At 42.3% G+C, this 13,493-nt stretch overlaps 1 protein-coding gene across 6 annotated transcripts in view; it reads right to left on the bottom strand.

Annotated features, from left to right (window-relative positions):
- LOC135216804 (rab5 GDP/GTP exchange factor-like) overlaps positions 1-13,493 on the bottom strand; it is a 137,578-nt gene that overhangs the window by 85,394 nt on the left and 38,691 nt on the right. For 5 of the 6 annotated variants that reach the window (XM_064252300.1, XM_064252297.1, XM_064252296.1 and 2 more), the window contains exon 3: positions 1,258-1,418. In XM_064252300.1, the coding sequence (XP_064108370.1) occupies positions 1,258-1,418 (161 nt within the window). Of the gene's footprint in view, positions 1-1,257; positions 1,419-3,591; positions 3,709-13,493 lie in introns of those variants that run through there. The other variant, XM_064252299.1, reaches the window with a different exon arrangement.

The following is a 13,493-nucleotide window of genomic DNA, read 5'->3' as shown; positions in this document are numbered from 1 at the left end:
AAGTGCTATAAATGAAAATGTGCGCAATTTCATGAAGAATACAACAAAAAATAACTCATGGTTGTAGCTTTTATCAGTTTTGAAACATTTTCATATAAACTACGACAAGTGCCAAAATTTCAACCTATGGTTAACTTTGACTCAACCGAAATGGTAGAAAAATGCAATTGTAAGCTAAAACGCTTACATTTAAGTAACATTCAATCATTTAACTTCATTTTACAACAAACAGAAAGTCTCTAGCACAATATTTTGATTTATGGTGAATTTTTGAAAAAATGTTTTCCTTACCTCCGTGCGCTGTAACGGCTGAAAATCTCTGAATTTCTTTAGTCACCTTATCGTAATTTTTGCACCGTTTTCCATTAAGCATTACATAAAGCGTTATACATGAAAATGAGCACAATTTAATATAGAATACAACAAAAAATAACTCAAGGCTGTAGTTTTTATCAGTTTTGAAATATTTTCATATAAATCACGATAAATAGAAAAAACTCAACCTTCGGTCAACATTAACTCAACTGAAATGGTCAAAAACTGCAATTGTAAGCTAAAACACTTACAGTCTAGTAATATTCAATCAATTACCTTTATTTTGCAACAAACAAGAAGTCTCTAGCACAATATTTCAATTTATGGTGAATTTTAAAAAAATACTTTTTTTTACGTCCGCGCGTTACGAATTCATGCATCATTTTGTGATAATATTTTCTCTGTGTTGCTTTGATAGTTTTACAATTTGTTATATACTAAAATCATCGCAATTTAGTGTACAATACAACGAAAAAGAAATAACTCATTAGCTTTAACCATTTGGCTCACAGCACGATTTGTATACAATTATATATAAAAAAAATTTTGCGGTCATATATTTCAATATTTATGTATGATAAAGATATTTTTTTATTTCTAATGGTTGCATAATAAACTTCAGGCAATGACAATAAAAGGATCCAAAAATGAACTCTCAATCTTAAAAACTAAGCGTGCTGCGATTTTTTGAAAAAAAACTTTTTTTCCGCTTTGGCGCTAACTCCTAAACGCCGCTGGCATACGGCAGACACTTTTGTATATAGAGGCTCGGCATTTAAGGGTTAATCATTAATTACAAAAGCTGTCAATTTAGTGCAAATTCTCCAAAGCACAACTAGTATCAACAAGGAAAATATGTGTCCATGTGTAAGGAGCATATGGTAAAAGTGTGCACCTAGTTAATAGATCAAGAAAGTTATTCCTGTCAAAAAACTAATTTACCTTTGGATGTCTGTGATTTTCGAAAGATAGATTTTACAGCCTTGGTTTTCTTGTCTAGGTGCTGACGACGTTTTTCCTCAAAACGATCAAATTTTTTACTCATCAATGTTGTGGCTGTTGATGTTAATTCTGACACATCGCTAACTGAACGGCTTACTTTGCTGAAATAAAAAGGTGGTATGGAATAAAAAAATAAACTGCAAGAGCCATAATCAACAAACAGATCAAAGAACAGATTCTTTTCAAATTACTATAGTTTACTAATTTTACTAAATAAGTCATGAAAAAAATGTCAATTTTTTCCCTACAAAATGCAATCATTCAAAATCATAAAAATCAAAATCTACCAGGCAGTTTTAATATTTGAACCCTCCAAGTGAGCCTTATTAGCATTTAAAGCTGTCTTCATACCTACATAAAACGGTTAGCAGACATCTGAACGACCCATGAAAGATCTGACATACTTTTATTTGTTCCAATCTATTATTTTATACAGTGGGTAATTAACTAAAGATGATGGGTTTTATATAGTTAATAATCAATGACCGGGATATCTCCTTAAATGAGGGGTAAAGACTGGAGCAAGGTAAATTTAGAGTGAGAAGACTCTAGATGGGAAAAGGCTGAATGGAACAGGTAAAACATAAAAAGGAAAAAATAATGCAACTGGTGACTGATGAGATACAATGTGCCACAGAAGAAAATCTGTAAAAGTAATTAAAACTAGTACAAGACATGATCTTCAAGAACAATGCATATAAAGAACTGCATAAATACAAGTACAGGCAGTCCCCGGTTATCAACAGGGGTTCCATTCTTGGCAGGATACTGATAAGCAAAAACCATCATTAACTAAAACTTGATGATTTATGGCGCTTATGGCACCGATACCTGGTTAATGGCACCGATACAGGCAGTCCCTGGGTTACGAAGTTCTGAGGTTAAGGCGCTTCTCGATTATATTCATCAGACATTACTTCCAGGGTTATGACGCCTACAACGCTCATCTGGCAGATGAAATATGACACCAAAAATGCAAAATAATCAATATTTGAAGGTCTTTTGATGAAAAATGCAATAAGAATGCAGTTTACATAGTTTTAAATCCACCCAAAGCATTAAAAGTACAGTCTTCTTAGGATTTTTTACGATGTTCCGGCTTACCCGGGGACTGCCTGTAACCGTTTAATGGTTTAATGGCGCCTCCTTTAGGTATGTTAAGGCGCCATAACTCTATTATTGGCACCTTAAGGCACCAATAACCAGAACGCGATGCATTATGGTGCCATAAATAGCAGATTTTTTAGCGTTAGACAAGCGCCATAAAACCGGATCACCATGAACAGTTCACTGATAACTGGGGGACTGCCATAAAAGAAAAATAAAAACAAATCGGCCCAAAAAGACGAGAATAAACAATTCATGAAAACACTCTTTAGTCCTACATACATCATGTGGGTGTTTAGTCACTTTTTGGGGTTAACTTCAAAAACCCTGATAATTTCACATAACCAATTTTTTCTAAACAGTGAAAGCTCAAACTAACTTTAGAGGAAAGGAAATTATGTATTGATTTAGTAATAATCTAGTTTATATATGCTAATTTTAGCAGTTCAAAATACTACTGCTATTAAGACATTTCTAACAACATATTAAATATGATATTGTTATGATACAATAAAGTTTCATACATACTTACCTGGCAGATATATACATGGGACGACGGAGTCTTAGCTATGTATATATCTGACAGGTAAGTTGATTGTATGAAACCAGTTTTTAAGTATAGCCTTCATGTTCAATATTTTCCATGAATTTGACATTCTAGGTTTACAGTGACTTCACATTATTACTGTCTATTTGTAATTACATATATTTCTATCACTTCTTTTTAACCATCTCAAAAGAAATCTTGTATAGTATAGGAAGTAAATATTTAAATATTCCAGTCACTTACTTTGCTTTAACACAGACCAACAGTTTGAAATTAAGAGGCACCTGTAAGCTGGTTAGTCTATATAAAAATTTTCTTAAAATGCACTATCAAGTTACAAAACATATACGTATACTACAAAACCATTCCAATATATGTATGTTACATTTATAACAAGAAAAGTTATAAGTTGAATCCCTTATAATTTGAAAAAATCTAAATTTTCTCAATGCTATTCCCATAAAAGATCAGTATTTCTTAAGAAAGCTCTTCATGCTTAACTAATATTTCCTTCTCATCTAAAAAAAAAACAGCTACTAAAAGTATAATAAAATATAGAACTTAGAAGTAACAACAAAACATATCAAAATAAAAATCATTAGTACTTTCTAATACCGTACCTGGATTTCCTTAGTTCAATGTTATATACACCTTTAAATCTTCTTAATTCTACAGTGTAGACACCCTCCATTTTGTCAGGTTTTACCTGGTTACAAAAAAACTGGACATATGCAAAATACAGAATGAAAAATAGCTTCCAGTAGTTTAACTATCTCACATTTTAGGTTTAATTTGTAAACATAACAAATTCCTACATTTTTTATGTCTCTATACAGTACTACTACATTTTTAAAACCTAAAAGGTCGCCTAAGTTAAGTTTTTAAAATGGGAATAATTTATTCTAACTTAAAAAAAAAATAATAAAAATAAAAATGATATTGTAATGATACAATTAAGTTTGTTCATACTTACCTGGCAGATATATATGCTATAGCTGTATTTTTCCGAATCCGACAGAAATTTAAACACTTACGACACACGCAGTGGGAGTCAGGTGGTTAGTACCCATTCCTGCCGCTGGGAGGCGGGTATCAGGAACCATTCCCATTTTCTATTCATAATTTTTATTTCCACTGTCTCCTGAGGGGAGGTGGGTGGGTACTTGATTATATATATCTGCCAGGTAAGTATGAACAAACTTAATTGTATCATTACAATATCATTTTGTTCATGAAACTTACCGGTCAGATATATATATAGCTGAATCCCACCTTTGGTGGTGGGAGTAGACAGAATAGAAGATTTTAGGAAACATATATATGCAGATAACTGATATCTTGGTTCCTTACCTGTTAGCATAGCTGACTTCGTGGTTACTGCCGCGTAAGTCTGCTTGTGCTACTAGAGTTGCCAGCGAGGTAGAGACCTATAAAGCTGGTGCACTCCAGATGATCTGTCAACAGGGGCGAGACCACGACGTGACTAGACCATTGACCATACAATGAGGGCAACGAAGTAAAACAAAACCACCTGGCGTAGCCTACCAAAGGTATCCTACTTCGACTAAGCTAATGGAAGGGAGATCCGCCGCAGGCGGTCAACCCCACAACCATAACACAAGTTAAAAACTCCCCTAACCATTAAAGGATAGGATGAGCGCTACCTCCTGCCCCCAAAACAGTGTCTGCAGCAACGTATGGTTCGAGCGAGTAACAATTTTCGTATGTTGCTTTCACCTCCCGCAGGTAGTGTGAAGCAAACACCGAATTGCTTCGCCAATAAGTGGCGCCCAAAATGTCTTTGATTGCCATATTCTTGTGAAAAGCCACCGAAGTAGCAATAGCCCTCAACTCGTGGGCTTTCACTTTTAGAAGCTCCATGTCACTTTCACTACACTTTTCATGGGCTTCCTTAACCGTACTTCTTAAGAAGAACGCCAGTGCGTTCTTCGACATCGGAAGATCTGGTTTTTTCACAGAGCACCACAAGTTCTCCGAAGAGCCTCTGCATGCTCTGGTTTTCTGCAAATAAAACTTGAGAGCCCTGACAGGACACAGGACTCTCTCAGCTTCAGGTCCCACTAGCTCCGACAACCCTTTGATCTCAAACGTCCTCGGCCAAGGGTTGGAAGGGTTCTCGTTCTTTGCTAAGAACGTAGGGCTTAAGGAACAAACTGCACTATGATCCCTGAACCCAATGTGCTTGCTTATGACCTGTATTTTGCTAACCCTCTTCGCCGTCGCCAGAGCGGTTAGGAAAATGGTCTTCTTAGTAAGATTCCTAAGCGAAGCTAAATGGAGTGGTTCAAATTGACTCAACATGAGAAACTTAAGTACCACGTCTAAATTCCACGATGGTACTTTCGGTTGGAGAACTTTCACAGTCTCAAAGGATCTAATGAGATCATGAATGTCTCTGTCATTCGCTGTGCCTGAAGACTACAGAAAGCACGCTTCTGTAGCCTTTAATCGTGGGAACGGCTAGTTTCGCTTCCTTCCTGAGGTGAAGAAGGAAATCTGCTATTTGGCTCACAGAGGTTGAGGTGGAGGAAATGCCCTTCTTTCTGCACCAACTTCTAAAGACAGCCCACTTCAATTGGTAAACTGCGATTGAGGAGAGCCTCCTTGCAGTGGCAATCGCCGTAGCCACAGGTCTTGAAAAACCCCTCGCTCTGGCCAACTTCTTGATAGTCTGAACGCAGTCAGACTCAGAGCGGGGAGGTTTTTGTGGTACCTCTCGAAGTGGGGCTGTCTGAGTAGATCTTTCCTTAGGGGCAGAGTCCTTGGAAAGTCTACCAGGAAGGACATCACCTCCGTGAACCAGTCGGCCGCTGGCCAGAAGGGGGCGATGAGGGTCATCCTCGCTTTCTCTGATGCAGCGAACTTCCTCATTACTTCCCCGAGGATCTTGAATGGGGGAAAAGCGTAAATGTCTAGTCCCGACCAATTCCACAGTAGGGCATCTACTGCCACTGCTCCCGGGTCTAGAACTGGGGAGCAATAAAGCGGAAGTCTCTTCGTTCGGGAAGTTGCGAAAACGTCCACATGAGGACGTCCCCACAGCTTCCATAACGCCTGGCATACCTCCTGATAAAGGGTCCATTCCGTTGGCAGAAGCTGTCCTTGCCGACTGAGAAGGTCCGCTCGCACGTTTTCCACACCTGACACGAATCTTGTCAGGATGGTGACGTTTTGTGACTTCGCCCATATCAGGACATTCTTCGCGATGGCGAACAGAGAAGGAGAGTGAGTTCCCCCCTGTTTCCTGAGGTATGCCAGGGCTGTGGTGTTGTCCGAGTTTATCTGAACCACTTTGTTGGAGACTTCCTCTTGGAAGAACCTTAGAGCAAGGTAAATCGCTGCAAGTTCTTTTAGATTTATGTGCCAGGACACCTGTTCCCCTCTCCAGGTGCCTGACACTTCTCTCCCTCCTAGTGTTGCTCCCCAACCCGTGGAGGACGCGTCGGAGAACAACACTAGGTCGGGGTTCCGAAGCTTGAGCGAAAGACCTTCCACAAGCTTCTTTGGATCCGACCACCATTTGAGGTGCTTTTTCACTTCTTCCGTCAAAAACAAGACCTCTTCTAGATCCTGTTTGCGTGACCAATTGCTTGAGAGGAAGAACTGAAGTGGTCGAAGGTGCAACCTTCCCAGAGAAACAAACTTCTCCAGTGAGGAAATGGTCCCCAGCAGACTCATCCATTCCCTCACCGAGCATGTTTCCTTCCCTAGAAAGGCTGACACTTTGTCTAGGCATTGAAGTTGTCGCCCCTGGGACGGAATAGCCCGAAAAGCCACTGAGTCCATCTGAATCCCCAGATAGACTAAGGATTGAGAAGGAGTCAGATGCGACTTTTCGAGGTTCACCAGAAGTCCCAGGGACCTCGCTAACGACAAAGTCGTGTGAAGGTCCTTCAGACACCGGTCTTGCGATGGGGCTCGAATAAGCCAGTCGTCTAGGTAGAGAGAGATCCTTATTTCCGCAAGATGGAGCCACCTCGCAACGTTCTTCATAAGAACGGTGAACACCATCGGCGCCGTGCTGAGACCGAAGCAGAGTGCCCTGAACTGGAATACCTTCCCTTTCAGGACAAACCGCAGGTATTTTCTTGATCGGGGATGGATGGGGACGTGAAAGTATGCGTCCTGAAGGTCTAATGAGACCATCCAATCCCCCGGTCTTAAGGCTGCTAGCACGGATTGAGGTGTCTCCATCTTGAACTTCAACTTGGTAACGAAGCAATTTAGACTGCTGACATCCAGAACGGGGCGCCACCCCCCTGACTGCTTCGGCACTAGGAACAGACGGTTGTAAAACCCTGGAGAACTCCGGTCGAGGACCTGCTCCACCGCCTGCTTCTCGATCATTTGATCTAGTAGATCGTGAAGCACTTTCCGTTTTTTCTCCCTGATACGAAGGAGACAAATCCTTTGGTGTCGAAGACAGCGGAAGTAATTTCAGGAAAGGAATTCTGTACCCCTTCTTGACGATGTCCAGAGACCAAGCGTCGGCACCTCTCTGTTCCAAGGCTCTCGCGAAATGTAGAAGTCTGGCTCCTACCGGTGGCTGAAGGATTTCCCTCTCACTTCTTGTTCTTAGAAGGAGCGGGGGTCTTTAGGACCCAGAAGACGAAGTAGTTGTAGGCTTCCTAGAAGACTGCGCCAGAAGGTCTTGGGTTGCTTTCTCCTGGAGACTGGCGGCTATGTCCTTTACCATAGACTGGGGGAAGAGATGTTCTGAGAAAGGCGCGAAAAGTAGATCCGCTTTTTGCGCTGGCGAGACCGATTTTGCTGTAAAATTGCAAAAGAGTGCTCTCTTCTTAAGCAGTCCCGTGCTGAAATGAGTAGCCAATTCCTCAGAACCATCTCTGACGGCCTTGTCCATGCAAGACAATACACTGGACAGCTCCCCCAGACTGATGGAATCAGAACTCCTGGACCTGACATCCAACACTCCTAGGCACCAGTCAAGAAAATTAAAGACCTCTAGTGTCCTGAAGAGGCCTTTAAGGTGAAAATCTAGCTCACTATGCATCCAAGAGACTTTGGAAGAAGACAAAAAAGATCTTCTGGCGGCATCCACAATACTACCAAAGTCTCCTTGAGCCGAGGCTGGAAGCTTAACTCCGACGTTTTCTCCCGTCTCGTACCACATACCAGCTTTGCCACAAAGTCTTGAAGGTGGTAAAGCGAAAGAAGTCTTGCCTGAAGCTTTCCTCTTTTCCATCCAATCGTGGACCTTGCGAAAAGCTTGTTTCGTAGAAAGCGACTTCTTCATTTTCACAAAGCCCGAGATCTTAGCAGCTTTGGATGACGAAAACTGAGAGGGAGGAGTACGTGGAGCTTCAGGCTGAAAAGTGTCTGCAAAGACTGACTGTAGCAGACGAGTTAAAATGATATTGTTATAATACAATAAAGTTTCATACATACTTACCTGGCAGATATATACGATTAATGGCCCACCCAGCCTCCCCGCGGAGACAGGTGGAAGAGAAAAAATATGAATAGAAAACGGGAATGGTTCCTAATCCTGCCACCCAGGGCAGGACGGTAGATCACCTGACCTACCTGCAGTGTGTCTTAGCTATGTATATATCTGCCAGGTAAGTATGTATGAAACTTTATTGTATTATAACAATATCATTTTCATACAATCAACTTACCTGTCAGATATATACATAGCTGATTGACACCCTTTGGTGGAGGGTAAGAGACAGCTAACATGGAATAGACAGGTAAACAACATATGTTGTAGGTATAAATAAACCTTGGTTCCTATCTGATAGGTGGTAGACTTCGTGGCTGTTGCCCGGTAGTCTGCATCACCTCAAGACTTTAGTGAGATATGTGATCTATGGCTAAGAGTTCTTGTGGGTCTGCCGATGGGGTATGAACCGCTTACTCGGCAGAGCCTGAAAGGACTTTGTCAATGGGTACTGGACCACTTCTATGACAATACACCTTATGAAGGAGCGCAACACTGATCCCGATCACCTGATCCTAACACAAGGGTTCGCGCTCAAATTGAAAAGAGTTATCCCCACACTCCTTTCAAAAACCCCAATAATTTCACTAAGTTAAAAAACTTTAACTCAAAGTTATGGATCAGTGTCGGCTCCTTATCCCAGTAACATATCCGCAAAAACGTATAAACCAAAAGAGAAGGATCTCTCGTAAGTTAACTTGACATCCTTTGTGTAATGAGAAGTCAACACAGAGTTGCCTCTACCGTACAACACAGCTAATATGTCTTATATAACATATTGTTATGTAAAGAACAAGAATTTGCAAAAGCGCGCACTTCCTGCGCTTTTAATTCTCAGCTATTTGAAGGAATCAAGTCACTTATGAAGTGCTTAGGAGATCTCCATGTTTCAAAGAAGACCAGGGCTTTCTTGAAATGGATCTCTCCCGACTGAAGCCTGAAGCCTGGCAGGAACCTCGCGCCTGGCTGGTGCTTCGCTCTTGGTTGGCACCTAGCGCTTGTCTGGTACCTTTCGCTTAACTGGCGCCTCGCATCTGGTTGATGCCTTGCGCCTTAGCTGGAGATTCGCGCCTAGAGCCTGGCTGTTCGCGCCTGGCTGGCGTCTCGCGCCAGGTTGGCGCTTTGTGCCTGCCTGGCGCCCAGTTCGCGCCTGGCTGGCGTCTCGCGCCAGGTTGGCGCTTTGTGCCTGCCTGGCGCCTCGCGCCTGGCTGGCACCTTGCGCCTGCCTGGAGCTTCGCGGCTGACTGGTACCTCGCGCCTGCCTGGCGCCTCGCTCCTGCCTGGCGCCTCACGCCTGCCTGGCGCCTCGCGCCTGCCTGGCGCCTCGCGCCTGGTTGGCTCCTCCCCACTTGCCGGAGCTTCGAGCTTGGTAGAGTCTCGAGGATGTCTGGCAATGTCCACATCGGACACTCTTATTTGTCCTATATGTTCGCATCTAGCGCATCTGTGTCAGGTTGTAGGCCCAGTCTTTCTCCTCATCAGACAATGACAGTGTTCTTGGGGCTGTCTGCCTCTGGCATTTTTTACGCCTGTTTTAGCATAAGGCTCCTGGTTGGCGCTACATTGTCCGAAAGTCCTGAACATCCACAATAGTAAATCACAAGACTGGAGAAGGGTGGAAGAAATTCTTCCACTATGAGCTTTGGCCTCTCCAGCAAGGGGAGGTGATTGTAGTCAGCTACATCCAGTATACGATAGGATATCTAACAGTATGAGAGATAAGAGTCTTCCTCCGAGGAGGATCCTTCTTGAGTACTTCCCTTGCTCACGAGATCTCTTCTTACCTGTTGAAGGGGCTTCTCGTTGTAGAATCTTCCCTATCCTTGTCCGAAGGAAGGGAAGAAGCTTGGAAGTCGAAGGAGACTCCGAGCTGAAATTAGGAGTACTCCTGATTTCTAGCTCCTTATTGTATCCCTCTGAACACCTTCTGGGAAGCATTTCGAGCCGTCATCGCATTCCAAAGACTCTGTAGGCAAACGTTTTAACCATTCTACTGTAGATGAAAACGTAAGTACCCTGCCTGGACAACGAAACCTCTATCTGAAAACATTGAATCAGGAATAGGGGGTTTTAGTTCTTTTGCCAGACATACTATGCTGGCAAGAACCCATTGCCTAATCTCCATAGAATCTGATGCGAGATTCCAATGCTTAAAAAAAATTCACTTGTCTTCTTGATCGTTTGGGACCAAGAGAAACAAAGAATTCCCTCATAAAAATTTCTCAAAGAAGTTTGATGAGGAGCAGTTCCATCTTGTCGGAACATAGAATCTGTGGCCACAAAAAAGATCCCATAAGAAGTACATGATATCCTACTCTTGTCATATTGAGGTATCGTATAAGATCCCGAAGATCTTAATCCTCTGCTATCTCCAATCCCTTTATAGAGACAGAGTATAGCCTTTTACTGCGTTCTTTGATAGCAGTATATAAAGGTGATTCTTCCCTCTGAAAGGGAAGAAAAAACCGCTATGTGGTTCATAGAGGTATCGGACGAGGACAGTTTCCTCATTCCCTCTAGCACAATCTGCAGCAATTCTATATCTTGTCCATGATTATTGTCATTTACCTTGAAAAATCCTCTCATTCATGTCCACTTCTGGTCAGTCTGCACGCAGACAGACTCAGAGTGGAGAGGTTGTCAAGGTCCATTTATAATAGATGCTGATAGAATATTCAGACTGTCTTGGAAAAGACTTCCAAAACTTGCTGTGAGAAGAACGTGACCTCTGTGAATCCAACCTCTCTAAGGCCAAAATGAGGCATAAAATATTATCTTCTCTTTCTTTGACGCCCTTTATCTTAAATTCTGCAAATAATTTATATTTAGGGGAAAAAAGACTAAAGTTTATTCCCCTTTCTAAAAAAAAAATAAAGATGGCGTATATTGCTACCTCTCTTGGTTCGAGGAAAAGGAAGCAGTCTATAGGAAGCCTGTTCGTCTTCTACCTTACTAAGAGATCTATGAAGAAGACTTTCCGCAGGTTCTCACAACTCTTTCCAATAAATGTTAAACATGTTAACAGTTATTATCGTCGATCGAGAAGGTTCTCTTTGTTAACGCGAATAGGAGCGAAAAAAGAGATTCTCGATGCTCTTTGCGATATGAAAGTATCGTGGAATTGGCCTAAGTGATTAAATGGGTAACGAAATCAGGAACGAATCTTGCCGTTACCGAGCCTGCTGTCCGAGAGCCCACTGGACTCTTAGGTTAATAACTCGCTAAAACGAGAAAATCTTGGATGGTGCTCTTGGCTCACTGCGCCAGGCTGGCGCTTCTGGCGCAATTTGCGCCAGGCTGGCGCTTCTGGAGCATTGCGCCAGGTTGGCGCTTCTGGCGCATTGCGCCAGCCTGGCGCTTCCTTCTAATTCTTTTTAGGTTATGTGCCAGAACACCTGTGCCTTTATGGTACCCGACATCCTTTCACATGTTAATTCCGTTCTTAGTAGGAAAAAGCTTTATATACGTAGTATAGTCCATTCAGGGAAACAAGTTCTGCCACAAAGAGAATGTTTCCCATCCGACTCATCCATCTTCTTCTGAGCAGGTACTCTAATAAGCTATGCTTTCGTAAGCCTGAGAGCATTATATAATATAATGTTCTGCTGCGATAGAATCCTTTAATAATGTTACCTACGGTAACCAGCATTGAAAGGTTGTACTATCTCTCTTATTGAAAGCTTCTTAGCAAAAGGCATACAAAATTTTTTTATGTTAGCTTAACTATCCCCTCAATCCGAGGTTAAGACCGCGATTGTAGGGGAGAGATACGGATAGTTATTCCATCCCGCAGGAGAGAGAGATAAACCCGACCGTTCATGACTGACACCTACAAGGTACTGCGTTGGTCTCACTCTCAGGCTCTCAGCGAAAGCAGTCCCTGTTAGCCGTCTGGCCTTACTCTTCCAGAGTTGCCAGCTACTCCATTTAATAAAGGAATTTTATAAAATTATTATCGAACTTCAGGAAGTTCTTATTAAAGCATATTTAAGCGAAACAAGACTTCGATAAATCTAGAAGCTAAGTAGGTGTTGTCTTAACAATTCCTTTAAGTGTAGTCCTTCCTAGGAAAGTCGTAGAAGGATACTGGTAATTGAGTTGCACAGAAAAGAAGTAACTACGGTATGTGTTTATGATTTGACCGTATCGTATTCTCATACAGCAGAAACTCTACTACCTTCTACTATCTTCGTTCTTTTCGTTAATAGAACGATAGAAAGAGTAAATATACATCCTTAAGGAAGGAAGTTAATCCAGGAACTCTTTAAATCTTCGTGATTTCCTCATAAATCGCGGAAGAGACAGAATTCCTGTTCATCACTAGGGTTTACGGAAGGAAGTAGATATTTCCTATCCGCCATCATACCCAAACGTCGATGAGATTCTTATTAAGAAAAACTCCCAAAGCTCTTGCCTCCTCAATACGAGGGAAGAGCATGGATGAAGGAGAGTCCGCATTGAGAGGAACTGCCTAACACAGGAGTCTTCTGAATAATGAAAAGGGGCTTCTCTTAGTATCAGAATCCTTCTGACAAAAGCAACGGCCGCCTGTGCGACATCTTGCACATTTGCCAGGGAAAAGTTGCTCAAGTTAAAAAACTCAAAGAGGAGTCTCGCGACTGACCTCTCTCTCAAAAGAAGATTTTGGAATATTCTGACGCCTGGCGTCTGGATCCTCGCGCCTAGCGCCTGGCGTCTGGATAGTTCCGCGCGCCTGGAATGTTCCGCACGCTAGAAAGGAGACTCGCTCCTGGAACGTTCCGCTTGCGTGGAAGGTCCTGTGCGCCCTGATAGATCCGAGCGCCTCTAGTCTTGTTATACGAGCCTCTTGCCAGTAAACGTTCAATGGAAGCATCCTTCTGATTGCCACTCTACTATAAGGCTCCTCAGTCTAGCCGTCTGTTTTCTCTTTGAAGGCGCCTTGCGCCAAGAAAAAAGTTCTGGAACGCGGCTCGCGCTCAGTTGCTGGAACGCAGCTCGCGTTTATCTGTATGAACGAGGCTCGCGCTAGTCTGTTGGAACGCGGCTCGCGCTAGT

Source organism: Macrobrachium nipponense, chromosome 6 (assembly GCF_015104395.2).
Source record: "Macrobrachium nipponense isolate FS-2020 chromosome 6, ASM1510439v2, whole genome shotgun sequence".
In the NCBI taxonomy this organism is placed as follows: domain Eukaryota; kingdom Metazoa; phylum Arthropoda; class Malacostraca; order Decapoda; family Palaemonidae; genus Macrobrachium; species Macrobrachium nipponense.
The sequence above is the reverse complement of the archived record's forward strand: the minus strand, read 5'-3'. Positions and strand labels throughout refer to the sequence as shown.